The sequence below is a fragment of the Gobius niger genome, assembly GCF_951799975.1.
Source record: "Gobius niger genome assembly, chromosome: 13".
In the NCBI taxonomy this organism is placed as follows: domain Eukaryota; kingdom Metazoa; phylum Chordata; class Actinopteri; order Gobiiformes; family Gobiidae; genus Gobius; species Gobius niger.
Window position 1 is genome coordinate 16161762 of NC_136864.1, and position 14288 is coordinate 16176049.

Here is a 14288-nt window from a genome sequence, read left to right on the forward strand (position 1 = left end):
TAAAGATTTGCAGGTGTGTCTCGAACATGAGAAGACTGTATTAAAGTTAGCACAGTCGCAGTCCCCCACGCTGCCTCTGACAGCTCTATACGGCATTATCCATGTCATCATCCTGTACTGTGTGCTGTAAGTAAACGTGCGATGAAGTATTGTTGTAAGTATGTCCCGGCAAATAACTAGCCGCAAATGATTGATTCACAGTCGGTACTTTACCTTTGAAAATATCAAAAACAGTGTACTCCGTGGCCTCAATCATTCACTTCCTCTTTGATAATGTTCAGGCCCACATACATAAATATTGGTCCTTGAGTTAGCTTGTTAAATGTAGCTTCCCTTTAAGCCCTAGCAGTGTGCGAATGCCAATTACCTCATACTCAATCTTACTTTTGCCATTGTAAATAATGTGAATGTGTAAATAGGTTATATTGTGACGACTTAGTGCTCAGGTGACCACTGTTTACATTGAAGCTGTATGTTTCTCACTCATGGTACGTGCGTACTGTTAAAGTGTCTTATATTTATGTGTCTCATGAAATAAAACTATTTGCACTGGAGGTGGCCTTTGGTATCCATTCATCAGAGCTTTATTTCTGGAACATAAAAATTGATATAACGGTGTATAACAAATGTACATACAAACAGCAAAGGAAGACCAAAGTAGCAATAATGTATAGTTTGGTGCATCTTTTTCTTTAGACAAAAGCCCACAATATGTATAAAACAATAAGAAAAAATTACTTCTTTATCTTTATTACCAAAGTGTCATTTGTTTGGCTTTATCTCGCAATAGCTCAGGATCCATTAAAACATTGGACCCTCGCCAAGAGCACAAACCTCTTCCTTCACCCATTACTGGCTTTTCTTCAAAAATGCACAAAGAATTGGGGCTTTTGCCAAATGTGCCTCGCTCTACTGGAAGATACAGATTTAATTAGTGGATGAACTACAATAGACATCATTTTACCAAGGCCTTCTGTATTTTGTGAAGGCCGATTTAGAACCCATTTATATTACAACCTCCAAAAGACCAACCATATTTGGAGAGGAATTCTGGCCACCAGCGCTTTATGTGCTGCTAAACAGGGCCAAGATGAAATGCATTTATTTATCACCACTTGACAGCAATGTGTTGCATAAAACATGTTTGTAATACTAGAAAGCCATACTATTAGTATAGACTTTGAGTGCTCTCCAGGTGAAATCCTTGAGTGCTGAAAGTGTAATGTCTAACAGACAAATAATGTAAAGTTACTCCCACGTGGCCATTGCACCAAATCAAAGTTCCCTTTTTCACCCTTAATGTTGCAGCATTTGTTCATGAAAATAAACCTGGAAGCATTTTAATGGAAGTTTCTGGAGGGAAAAATAATTGTTCTGACAAATTTCAGCTATGAGATAGGAAATGCGACTTAAATGCTTTAAAAGTCCATTCACTGCCCACAATACCACAATACCACCCAGCCAGATGCATTAACACTAAGAGGGGGCGGAATATAAATGCAACACTAATATAGGAATCACCAGTGTTTCAGAACTTGCTTATAAACAACAGGGTTAAGAAGGTTTTATAAACAAGAAACATTATTTTCTCCAAAGGGTACTATAGTAATACCTATATAACCATTCAAATTGCAATTCTGGATTGAACAATGTCTACTGCAATAAGGTTAAAACTTGTTAGAAGGTTTCTTACTCAGTATGTACACATATACTGAATGGTGCTCATAATGTTTTGTATTTATGTTGGTTCTTTGCACAGTCGATATTGATTGTGATTTTTATTTCAAAAGCATCTTCACACTGATTCTGTTTACTGTAATTAGTTCCTAAGCGATACACAGTGGTTCTCTCTACAGTGAGGAGGCAAAATCAATACAGGTGATCCAGTGTTTGTCAAAAATAGTGTACAGACATCACCTCATTTAGTCTAATACATGACCTGTATTTGACACTGTTCTCTACATATCGAGTCTGATGATTCACTTTGGTTACAACTTGGTGAGGCGCAGTGTGTTTAGCTGCACAGGCAAAATGGTGGCTCCCTCTGCGTAGCTTATTTCTCTCAAAATGCCAGTCCAGCTCTGCTCCGGCTCATCGTACCTGTGGTTGACACAGCACAAGAAATCTGTGTAAATAAGTGCTATAGGTGTTCTGGGATGGAAAATATAAGAGCATACAATTTAACAAAATATGTGCTTTTTATGGTGCAGCATACATTCAGTATATAATCTACAGATCAGTGGAAGTACATTTGTTAATATAAAAACGCTTATAATGTTTCTATGTATCAGTTTTACTTGAAAGGTAGTGCCATCTGTATTGTATATGACACACTGGGGCCTTACCTCCAGATGTCAGTCATCTCTGTTGGCACAGACTCCTCACTGGTCTCTGAGGGCATCATGGCGAATCCACCGATGCCGTACAGAAACCCTCCCATCGAGACAAGGTTTAGAGAACTGCGCTCTTGAGGAAACTCTGTGAACTCTGTCCACCTTAAAGAGAAACAGGAGGAGTGATGGTTGCGTTTAATCAGTGGCTTGATGTCCATATGAAACAGCTATACAACCAGTCTCGTTTTATGACCCAATGAACCCCATAGAACAGCTTTGTGCTTTTTTATTTATGTAATGAAATAAAGTGAAATAAACAAGTAACTCCTTCCTATTTACTTTTGCAGTCAGTGTATCAAATGTTCTTCAGATATTGATGTTCAGTGATTTTATCTCATATTTCTGAAACAACTTTCTCAGATTCAGGTCTGGACTAAATGCAAAGACCAGATGTTACAGCGTACCTTGACATCTGTGCGAGTAATAATTCATAACGTGAGTTAGAACATAACTGTACTCTTTTAAGACTGGCTAAAATGAAGACCACAGTAAATTGAGCAACAAAAATGTCCGTGTGTTTTAGTCACATGACCTTTTCCAGACTTTAAAACAAATTAAGAGTTTACTTTAGGGCAATGGGGCTAATTCTTTATCAATGATAGATTGAAGAATGTTTTGCGTGACGTCACACTCTCAAACGAGGAACAGAAGGGAGTTTTTTTCCATTTGATTATTGTATTTTTCTGAGAACAAATATTCAACATGAATGTCCAGAAATAAGGTGATTATTTTATTGTTGCTGAATAGGTTGGAGATCTCACTATGGTGCACCTCTGCACATTGACAGTATCAACCCAAGGTCTATATAACATTAAAAGGCTTAGTAGGCAAGAGGTTAAGTCTCGTGAAACTCATTAGTACTCACTTGTTGGTGGCAATGTCGTAGACCTCCACGGAGCTGGTGAGGCCGGAGTCCGTTACCCCGGTGACCACATAGATCTGGTCCTCGTGAACCGAGACTCCGAACAGGGCGCGAGCCGTGTTCATGGGCGCCAGGTCTTTCCACTCGAACTTTGTGGGGTTGTACATGCACACTCTCCTCATACACTTCCTGTTTAATTGAAGGAATATGGGGAATTAAATATATGGGGTTATGTGGCAGTTTAAAACATATACATTTTATTTCTGATGGTATAATATCTATAGGCTACTGATTATCATGCTTTCAACATATCAAGCTTCAGTTTTCAACATAATAGACAAATAGAGGGGCATACAGTACTTTTTAAACTGAACGCATCTGTCTCTGTTTAAATTAACACAGGGTCACATACTTGCTCTCTGATTTTCCTCCGATCACATAGACCAGTCCCTTGTGTGAAACAGTGCCATGTCCATAGACTGGATAAGGAAGAGGGTCTGACTCTCCCCATTTGAAAGACCTGTTAGATTCAAGAGAAAAACAATTGAGAATTACTATGATCATAAAATACTTCTAGATAAATCACATACAGACCCATTACAGACCAACAGTTATAATGCTATAGTTATATATCAATAGAAAGAAAAACATGTAACCTATAATAGTGCTTAGGTTAGGTTCAGGAGTTGAAAAGCAAAGATGAATTGCTTCTTTATAATGACATACACATTTCACCTAATGTACAATCCATACATCTTATGTAAACGTGTGATGTAACAGCCCCAGGAGTTTACAACTTTGTAATTGGAATCAGAATCTTGAACTCTTGACTCTTTTGCTTTTCATGTTATTAACAGGTGTTGTATATCATCAAGTATAACCTCTATATCTTTCATTTTCAAAAATCAGTGACAGTTTTCAGATTGACAGATATTTGCAATTGTTAAATAAGGTTCAAGCAACCATCTACATTCATTTACATCCACCCCATGTACACATTTGAACCATAACTGTACTGACAACTTGTGCGAGCAATGTAATGTGAAAGATCAGTAGCAATAAGTCAATAATGAGGCGTGTGTTTTCTGCATTTTCTGCTTGCATTTTTACACTGAGTACTCCAGATGGGTGTTTCAGAAAAGTGGGTAAACTCCATAAACTAGACTTTTTGGCCAAAAGCATTGGCTTAAGTGATCAAACAAGCTTATCCCATAGCTTAGTCACTATGGAAATTGATACTGGACCAAACTGGCTTTGTGAGTAAACAATACATGGAAATAATATAAAATTGAGAATAAAGGAGTTAATTTACTCATAACAATAATGCTGTGTGATTATAGGTTACCCCTCCTGGAGCCGCCACCTTAACATGGTGGAGGGGTTTGAGCGCCTGAATGATCCTGGGAGCTCTGTTGTCGGGGGCTTCGTGCCCCTGGTAGGGTCTCCCATGGCAAACAGGTCCTAGGTGACGGGTCAGACAAAGAGCGGTTCAGAAGCCCCTTATGAGAGACAAACAGGCCTGAGAATTGTGAGGCCGTCCTTCTGTGGACCCACCACCTGCAGGAGGAGCCATAAGGGGCTGGTGCAATGTGATTTGGGCAGCTCCACCAGCTGCCCCCACGTCCCGGCAGCGGACAAGTGGAAGAAAATGGATGGATGGATGGATGGATGGATGGATGGATGGATTATAGGTTGATCAAACTTCAAGGTGCACAATGCAACTTTTATGTGAAAAAAGGTGATATTTGTGTGTATTTGACCATGTAGTGAGTCAGCGGCTTTCACATAAAAAGTTGCATAATGCACCTTTAAGTTTGTCTGTATTCAACCAACTAGTGCCGAGTTAGTTTATTAAGTGATGATCTTAACAGAAAATGTTATGCCCAGGCTTCTGTGTTTATATCAGTTGCAACTTTTCTTTGACACTTTTCAGGAATAGCCCTTTGTTCAAAACTATTACATTCTTCTGTTATTAAATGCATTAATCTGTTTCAGCATATTGGCTTTGTGCTTACTGTCTGTCATAGATCATGACTGAGTCCAGCACGTGCTCTCCATCCTTCAGCTCCTTTCCTCCCACCACAAAGATGGAGTTTTCTGCGTCTGTCATCCCAAACAGGCAGCGGGGGTTTGGCTGAGCGGGCATCCCCAGCCACTCTGAACTGACTGGATCAAACTGGGAAACAAAAATGAGCCAGATCAACATATTTAAGTGTCACTCTCAGTCATGCGGTCGATGACACTATACCTGTAGGAAGTATGAGCTGAACGGTTCATCCTTGTCCTCTTCGTTGTAAATCATGCCACCCACAATAAAGATCTGATTCTCCTTGGTCACCAGGCTGCAGTGGTTTTTGGGGATTTCCGTGGACTCTGAAACCACAAAGCACTCATTCCCAACAGGGTCGTACGCCACTGTTCCTGTGACATTGATCATGAGAATAAGATCCAGCTCGAACATCCCAAATCGAGGGTTATTGTTGAGGATGCCTGGTAGAAGCCCCTCTTCATCCTCATCCTCATCCTCTCCCCCCGACGCCCCATCCGAACTTGGCTTTTTGGGTTTGGGCAATCGTCCCTTATGCGCGTCTTTCACCAGCTCTAGATCTTTCTTCATTTCTTGATTAAGACGTATATATTGATGTCTTTCTACTTTCTCCTTGAAATAATCCAAAGGTATGAGCCTGAATCGAACGCAGTGGAGCAGCTCTGGTAGGTCTTTCAGGCGATTGTTCTCATCATGTTTAACCCAGTCCATTAAGGATTCAAAGACAATCTCTTCCTTTTCCACATTCAGGGCATCTGACGTAATCAGGATGGCCAGCTCACTGGGGCTGAGCTGCATAAAGTCCTGGTCCCTCACTACGACTGGATAACGCTCGCAAATGAACTCCCTCGCTCCCAGAGCCAGCCTGGGACAGTCCAGCAGCAACCCCAACCTGAAGATGGCCAAGCAGTTACCAAGCACTAGCTTCTCTTGAAGGTAGGACACACAGACTGAGAATATGGATGGTATCTGGTACATGTTGGCCACCATGAAGATATCCTGGACGTTCTGCTCTGTTAGGTTGATATCAGAAGTGTACAAATACCTTAAAATCATTCCCAAAATCCCTGGTTCTACATCTTTGAGGACAATTTCACGTTTCTTGCTTTCTTCTAGCTCGGACAGGAACATAGCCTTGAAGAATGGGCTGCTCGCTGCCAGGACCAAGCGGTGACAGGGGAACTCCTTGTCCTGAACTTTGAGCACACAGTCCACAAACTTGTCATTCTCCAGGAGGTCACAAAGTCCATCTTGGAGTAGGGTCTGCTGGTACATGCGAGGCTGCTCCACCGGGTCTATAGTCATGGCAGCCATTTTGTCCCGTTGGTCTTGGTAGCAGGGGAGGCTCCGAGGGGCGTCCTGTTGCTTGCTCGCTCCCCGCGACAGAGAAGGACTGGTCCCAGATCTGGATCAGGTTCCTAGAGGTGGGGGGAGACCTCATGGGGTTGGAGTTGCAGCTGTCTGTGCCTGTCACTCAGATTGTTAGTCAAAGCTATTTAGAGACTCACAAAGATGTAGAATCCATTTCAGTGAGTAGGAGGATCTAATGCACTCAGCAGCTGATATGGACAATGACAACATGTTGAGACTATCCTCGATACTGTATTGTGGGACAGATGGTGTGACGCACTGGACCCAAGCTCTCAAATATGAAATTATAAAGCTAAATATTCAAGACATTGGCTAAATCGTGTAACTTAAAGAGCAATAATGTAGACCAGCTATTCCCAAAGTCCAGAGCCTCGTAACCCCTCTTTTTGATGCCAAGAAAACACAACGGTCATTGGTCCCCCAATAATATAAATTAACTCCATTCAAAAGAATATAATGTTTTGTTGATATAACAAATATTAATGCACTTGTGCTTAATACTGAGCCAAAGCAGTACATTTGACCAAATATATGTCAGTTTCCTTTAAATCTCAGTATAGTTCAATGGACTTGTTTGAGGCCCCAGGGCCCCACTTTGTAGACTCTTAAAGTGCTTCTAACCAGTGTTTATTTTTGCTTGATTGTTTTTGATTGGATTCCCCACCAGTCCACAGCGTCTTGGCCCGAATTATAGATCCAATGATCCCAGCCCTCGATCCCACTTTGACAACTGGGTTATAGACATTTTGTGTATGAATACTAATAATTTTAACAGAATTTCAATTAAGCATTCACTGTGTTCTACATATGTCACATAGGTAGCTGACTCCCAAAGCTCTTAACTTAATCAGTTAGGACTTATGAATATTAAACTGAATTACATTCACATGTGCATGTGTACGCTCTATTACCTAATGTAATAACCTGATGTTGTCCATCTCTGCAAAACCAGACCTTTTCTATCCAATGAAACTGATGGTGGAGGAAGCTGCTCCTGTCTTGCCTCCTGCCCCGCCTGCCACGCGCAGCATCCATCGCTTGTAACTTCACGATTGTGGGGATGGTATTTTAGTGCCGTCTAGTGGTGAAACTTTACCTGTAAACAGCAGTAATTTTGTAGCATTGAGCTGCAGCTAATGGTTTAGATAGATAACATAAAAATGTATAGTAAAAGTTGAATAACGTCCAAAATTCAGACTATTTTGCTCTTTCTGTTGCCCCCCTCTTTTTTCTTTTTTACTGTTTTATTGTAACTGGAAGATTTGTAGGAAAACTTAAAATGAGAGGCTACAAGTACTTGATGAACCTTAGTTTGTCATGCTGTGAAACTCATTTTGACAGCTGAGTGACTGGGGTGACCAGATTTTCCATATTAAAGACTGAGACACAAGGGGAGTTTGTCAGGGGAGCCAAATTGGTACAAACTTCATGTTTATAACAGTCTAATGTCAATTAAATGGACCAATCAGCTTTGAGGTGATAGACTTTTAGTTATTTAATTGGTTCAGTCACTATGGAAACTTTGTGCTTGACTTATGGTCAAATTGTGTAAATAATGGGACACCTGGGACAGAGCTTGTGTAAAACTGGGACAAATCAATGGTGAAATCCACTGGGACACAGGACAGAGGGCTCAAAACTGGGACTGTCCTGGGACTCTGGTCATCCTACAATAAGCACTAAACCTTAAATGATCACAAACAACACAATAGGTCTAATTTAGCCAAATCTTTATTTCAATCCAAACATGAAACATATTTGGCCTTGAAGTTGTAAAATTCCAAACACATTGTACTTACCCTCCAAAACATTTGACAGGCTAATTGACCTGGACTCTAAATCTGCTGTTGCATCAGCATGCCCCAGTAGTTTCCACACCGTACCCTGTTGCATAATCAGTGGTAGAACTATACTTGTTAAACATCCTACCAGACATTTAACTTTGCATAACAATGCAAAACATTCATTTCATAAGCTATTTGGAGATCAACACTCCACAGCACCGTATCCTTCTCACTCGTCTCTGAAAGCAGCCCATTCGCTTCAAGTTTGACAAGGTTATCAATCCATTTAGTATTGTTGAACTTTTAGCAATTACAATTCACAGTGCCAAAGACACTCTGTAAATAATAAATAAAGACTATATTAAAATATCAGTGTGGTTCTGACAAACTTAAGACAAATCATCCCTCATTCATCATGTCAGCCCTTGAGAAGATTTATCAGACCTTCATATTCAAAACAATCTTTGTTTAGTTATAAATTAACTACAAATGCACTGTCGGTGGGTTTGTGCCAATGGACCAGTTGATTACAGCAAGTGCACTTGAGGATCTCTCACAGTCCCATATATTAACTTCTCACATAGAAAATATTCAGTATCTCTTCTCTCATTGACAAATGTAAAACAGACTGTGAATAGCAATGTCAGAGCAGCTGCGACATTTGGATTCACTGTAAAGGAAACCCAATAACTGAAAAATGTCTAATATTGAAGTTGTTATTATTATTCCGTTTTTTCTTTGGCATCGGCTGCTTTCTCTGGCTCTGGTTCCTCCAAAAGAGCTAGTTCTCTCTCTCTCTCCTTCACCAGCTGCACACCACAGTATGTCACCATCAGCACGGACAGAGTGGACAGAGGGAAGCCTGGGAATAAGCACAAAATAAAAACAATTGAACAACTGAATGTTTTAATATGTTTAAAGTCTTGATTTTGCTACAACACAATAACACAAAATCAAATCAAAAGTTACTGTCATTACCTTTGAAAATCATTCTTCTTGCCACAAGTTTGGCAAACTCCAGGCTGTTCAGGGAGAGGACATTGTAGAGAACAATGGCCCAAAAGTTGGCTGCGTTGAACACACCCCTGATCCTTCGTGACATTGCCTCACCCATACAGCGCTGGAATCAAAACACATGAGAATAATTAGGAATCATCTCATGAGATTTAAATAGTGATATAAATGTGCAATGCATAATACCTCAATGGTAGAAAATGGTGGGAGAGAAAAGAGTTTAGCCACCCACAGCTCAAAGTTCAAGCCAAAGCAGTTGAAAAAAGACCAGAGGTAGACCAGCTGGCAGGGGCCGAGCCATAAAGTGGTGATAAAAAATGTGCAGAAAGTTGCTAGAAGCTCCTTGAAGATTTTATCATGATCACCACCGATGTAGTCATAAACATACCTGTGAAACATTCAGACATTTAGCATGTAGAAACTGTAAGGACTTTCACATGCCGCTGCACACACTCACTTGCAGAGCCAATCATTGATACCTCTGTCAAAGTGCCTGAGGAAAAAGAGGTTGAAAATACCATTACAATCCATGTCAATGTGAACTATGTAGTACTGTGTGTAGAACGCTTACGTCTCAGCAAACACATAGAGCATGGTGATACATTTGGGAGGTTGTGGTGGATCCAGGTGGTCCAGTGTGGCCACGGTGTTAATGATACCAAACATCACCGCAGCTTTGATCCAGTCGTACACCAGGTTAGAGTACGCCAGACCAGCTGGAAAGGGCACAGCAAATGATATTATAGACTTGTCTAACAAGTGAAAATGCAACATAGGAAATAAATATTGAACTGTTACACACCCAAACACCAGTCTGAGAGCTTGGCGACAAGTTTCAAGTCGCTGGGGATAGTCAAAATGTACAGATAATGGAAGAAGACATCCACCACTAGAATGACCCCAAGGTGCAGCAGGGCTTTGGTGGTGATGTTCCACACCTCCCTCTCTTTACGTGTCAACTTAGTGTTGTTGGCCTAAGTCAAAAAGTTAAAAAGAATATTTAAAATTTGACATTTTGAAGAAAATATTCTATTCCACCTCACCTGTGCGTGATACCTGTCAAAGGTCATGATGGGCCCAAAGAAGAAGAAGGGGAGGTAGAAGTTGTATTTAAGTAAATCACAGAAAGTGTAGTTGCCGTCCTTCTTCTCACAGTTTTCCAGAGCGAAGCTCATACAGCGCATGATGCTGAAGCCAACGCCTCCATAAAACAGGATGTCCTGCAGATCGAAGCTGCCTGTCACCAACGTTTCCTAAAAACACAGATAGGGACCATTACATAGGAATATTCTGCTAAAACAATGAAAAGGAAGCTCCAAAAATAAGAAAAAACAAAAAACAATCCGCATACTTCCAAGAGTCCTTGGCTGAAGACCTGAGCCAAACCTCTTACCATAATAATAATGGTAAGATCGCCATCATGGTCACATCCTATGAAAAGTACTGGCTTGACACTTGGTCAAGCCACACTCGGGGTAAACTCACGGAAGCAAGGCTACCCATCGGAGCAATCTGCCCCTCCAACCACTGCCAACCACTCACTCAATACCACATTCCTTCAAGCAATTGGGATGTGTGACACTGGGACAGAGATGCTGGATAGAGTTGAGATGTGACACATACAGCTCTGTGAAGTTTAATAATTTTCCAGTAACTGGTCACATGAGCAAAATGATGCTTCTTGTTTCCACTCACCTGCCAGGAGTTGTACGGCTCTAACTTAATGGAGGCCAAAGTGGTGAGGCCTGCAGCAAACACCAGCCACTTCCTTTTGACCAGAGCGACGCTGTAGAGCACGAGGCAGTGGGACACCACCAGGGCCATGAAGGTCCAGCCCATAGTGACTAAAACAGCCAGAGTCCCATGCAGACCAAAGATCAAGGATCTGTGCTGTGAGCAAAGAGAGACCCGTGTCAATGCATGGACATGATGTATAAATCTTTATGATACTGAAGTATTGTAGAAACAATGATGACAACAAGGAACGAGACAAATTCACATTTAAAAATGAAGGCATTAAAAAATGAATGAAAAAATAAAATAAAAGCAGACAACGCTCAGATTGCATTCATATTTTATTATTACCTTGCATCCATCTATACCAATCTTCATAATAGGCAGGGAAATAGGACAGAGATATTTAAAACATGGTCAGTTGTTTTAAATATGTTGCATAACACGTCAGTACTAACTGGTGTAACGTGTGTTACATTGGAAGTCAACTTTGCAGAATTCAAGACACACATAAAGGTCATGCATTTACAGGATTCACAAATGTGCTAGTAAGTACGTCTCAAAACAGGGGAACCAAAGGGAATATTATATTGTGCACGCACCTTCGGAGCAACGATAGAGAAGATTTTGGCAAAGATCACATGACCAGCGAGCGCAAAGAGTATATGGTTGCGGAATGTAGTGAACCACATCATCCATTCAAAGTCAGCTACATCCTGTGGAAAAACATCAGCAACATCACTGTATTATGTCTCATGTTACAACACTCACTAATAATTCATTCAGTAGCCTACCATTTTCCTGCCAAAATAATGCCATCCTGGTTGTACACTCTCTTTGAAAGCCTTTCTGTTTACATTCTCTGAACAATAGAAAAAGGTAGTGGTCAGAAAACACAAGTGCAATGTCCTCGTACACCATGCTGCTGCATTAAGTGATTGATGTTTTAGTGATGATTTTAGGTGCTAGGCTTGTCTGTATTATGTAATGTACCTGAAACTCCCATTTTCATTTTCTCTCAATGTGTTATAATCTCTGTCAGGGATTATGTTACCATCGAGCCAGATTAAAATGTGCTCTGAATTTTTAACAATGGAAAGACACTCACATATTTCTGTTGTTGTGTTGGTTATGATAATACTTTAAGCATAAGCAATTGGTGCAAGCTGCAAAGTTAGGATGACCATTTCAGGAGGTATAAAGTGAGACAAGAGGGAAGGAGTAAGTGGTGCAAAACAGTGAATAACAATACGCCTCAGTGAGTGACGGACTGTGCCACTCGCAGGGTCACACTGAGAGCATTCATGGCAGCATGTGCTTCATGTTTCTGATATGGGCTTTAATTAGCTTAGTGTGTCACCTTTTCAATATAACCACAGGGAAGGTTAATAACAGATAATGACATCATCCTTAAATAGCTCTAATTTCATTAAGACACTAAAGACATGGACTCATTCTTTATCCTTATCTTGATTGTTTGGGGGTGACTTTGTATGTAACACGGCATTGCTGGCATGTGGTATTTTTAATGCTGAAGATGGTCTGTGCTCAACATACTATATGCCCCTTAAATATTTCTAAAAATGTCATACACTCACCACTTGAAGCTTCAAGTATCCAACTGCTTGCCCATACCAAGGCCCCGGCCAGCACCGCAGTGTAGAGATACAGTTCATATCTGGGGAGAGCAGCCTTGATCCCCATGGTCTCTCTGCAGAGAAGACTGTGGGTTATGACCACTGATGAGACTTTTATCAATGGCACACAGAAGTTAATTTAGGCTGGATGTGTGACACTTGACTGTTAAAGAGGAAATGCTTTAGTGGTAAATAACCATGCATTGTGTCATCATCACTTAAAACACTGGCAATTTTTACTACCCTTTGCTGAATACAGCCTACGTTGCTCATATTAACATGTACGCAACAGACACTGACCACTATACAGGTGAGATCTTGCAAGATGCCTATAGTATCAGGCATGGACTTATAGGACTGCAGAAGAGTGGATCCTCGGAATCAGCCTCGTCAGCTGCGCAACCCTACCCCTCCTTCCTATTATAGCTCTCACAGTTGGTCTTGCTGTACAGGAGGCAGCTGCAGTGCTATGTGATCCATCTGAGAGGCGCTTGGGACTCACTTCAAGAATAATTAGCCTTGACTGTATGGCCAAGAATGGTGTTCAGAACTAGAAAACATACTTTAGGCGATTGTAGAATAGACTAGGTATTTTTCCTAAATTGGACATATGAGGCTTCTAAGTTTGTATGTGGGGCGCACTTGGACTTTTAAGTGTTTGGTCAGGTCTAAACCCTTCTAGATGTAACCATGGCTGCGGAACCCGGCAAAGCGTCCAGCATACATAATGTGATTTATATACCCTCTCCATGCACACACAGACACACACTCACATATTTCCCTTTGTATTTTATTACTCTAACTCAAAAACACTCGGTTTTACTAACCTTTTGCATCCGCTTTATTGTTAAGGCGGGTTTGTGGACTTTGTTGCCAGGTTCTTGAGTGAAAAAGAAAAGAAAAAGGGCAATGGAAGAAGAGCAGGTTCACTTCATCCGTCTTGAGGGGGCTTGCCGCTGCTGATCGCCAGCCTGGGCCAGTCAGGATGTTGCGGACTCGCGGCGGGAGGAGGAGGAGGTGGTGGGGGATATATTTATCCTTACAGCTCTGCAAAGAGAGGGGTGGTCCATAACTCCGCTAGCACAGTAGGCCTAGAAACATGCGAGAAGAAACGCATTTAGATACAGATGTAGGAGGCAATAGAACATTATTAATCAGTCAGTTGCATAACATTTGTACCCAATTAGGCTGATAGGCAACAGAGAGGTTACATGCATATTAATGTTTAAAAAATATAGGCAGTATAAGCAAGGCTATAAGCTGCAAATTGATTGTTTACAGTGTGTTTGTCGGGACACCCACGCAAAAAAAAAAAAAAAAGTCGTTCACTACAATAAAAAAAGAGCAGTCTGTGTGTTTTTAACTTTGACACTAGATGGCGCCACAATGCAGTTAATTTTACATTAACTTTTCCCTCTCCAGGTTTATTAAAAGATTGTTACTATA

The 14288-nt window shown here is 40.9% G+C and overlaps 2 protein-coding genes across 3 annotated transcripts; both read right to left on the minus strand.

Moving 5' to 3' along the window:
- Positions 1-1701: 1701 nt before the first annotated feature.
- Positions 1702-6616, minus strand: LOC306972387 (kelch-like protein 40a; the record flags this gene model as incomplete). The annotated part of the gene is made up of 6 exons (XM_079568975.1): positions 1702-2100; positions 2346-2495; positions 3259-3444; positions 3668-3775; positions 5271-5431; positions 5504-6616. The coding sequence occupies 6 exons, from the start codon at positions 6614-6616 to the stop codon at positions 1989-1991; spliced, it is 1830 nt and encodes a 609-aa protein (XP_079425101.1). The 3' UTR covers positions 1702-1988.
- A 1779-nt stretch (positions 6617-8395) lies between these two features.
- Positions 8396-14056, minus strand: hhatla (hedgehog acyltransferase like, a). 2 transcript variants are annotated; one of them, XM_079569011.1, is made up of 13 exons: positions 13670-14056; positions 12804-12916; positions 12000-12067; positions 11808-11921; positions 11557-11577; positions 11167-11361; positions 10515-10724; positions 10274-10445; positions 10043-10187; positions 9929-9964; positions 9658-9859; positions 9436-9577; positions 8396-9319 (listed from the first exon to the last, which is right to left on the minus strand). In XM_079569011.1, the coding sequence occupies exons 2-13, from the start codon at positions 12907-12909 to the stop codon at positions 9180-9182; spliced, it is 1551 nt and encodes a 516-aa protein (XP_079425137.1). In that variant the 5' UTR covers positions 12910-12916; positions 13670-14056; the 3' UTR covers positions 8396-9179. The 2 variants fall into 2 exon arrangements, with proteins under 2 accessions (XP_079425137.1, XP_079425138.1); XM_079569012.1 differs by lacking the exon at positions 11557-11577 and having other exon boundaries at positions 13670-14049.
- Between the last annotated feature and the right edge of the window lie 232 nt (positions 14057-14288).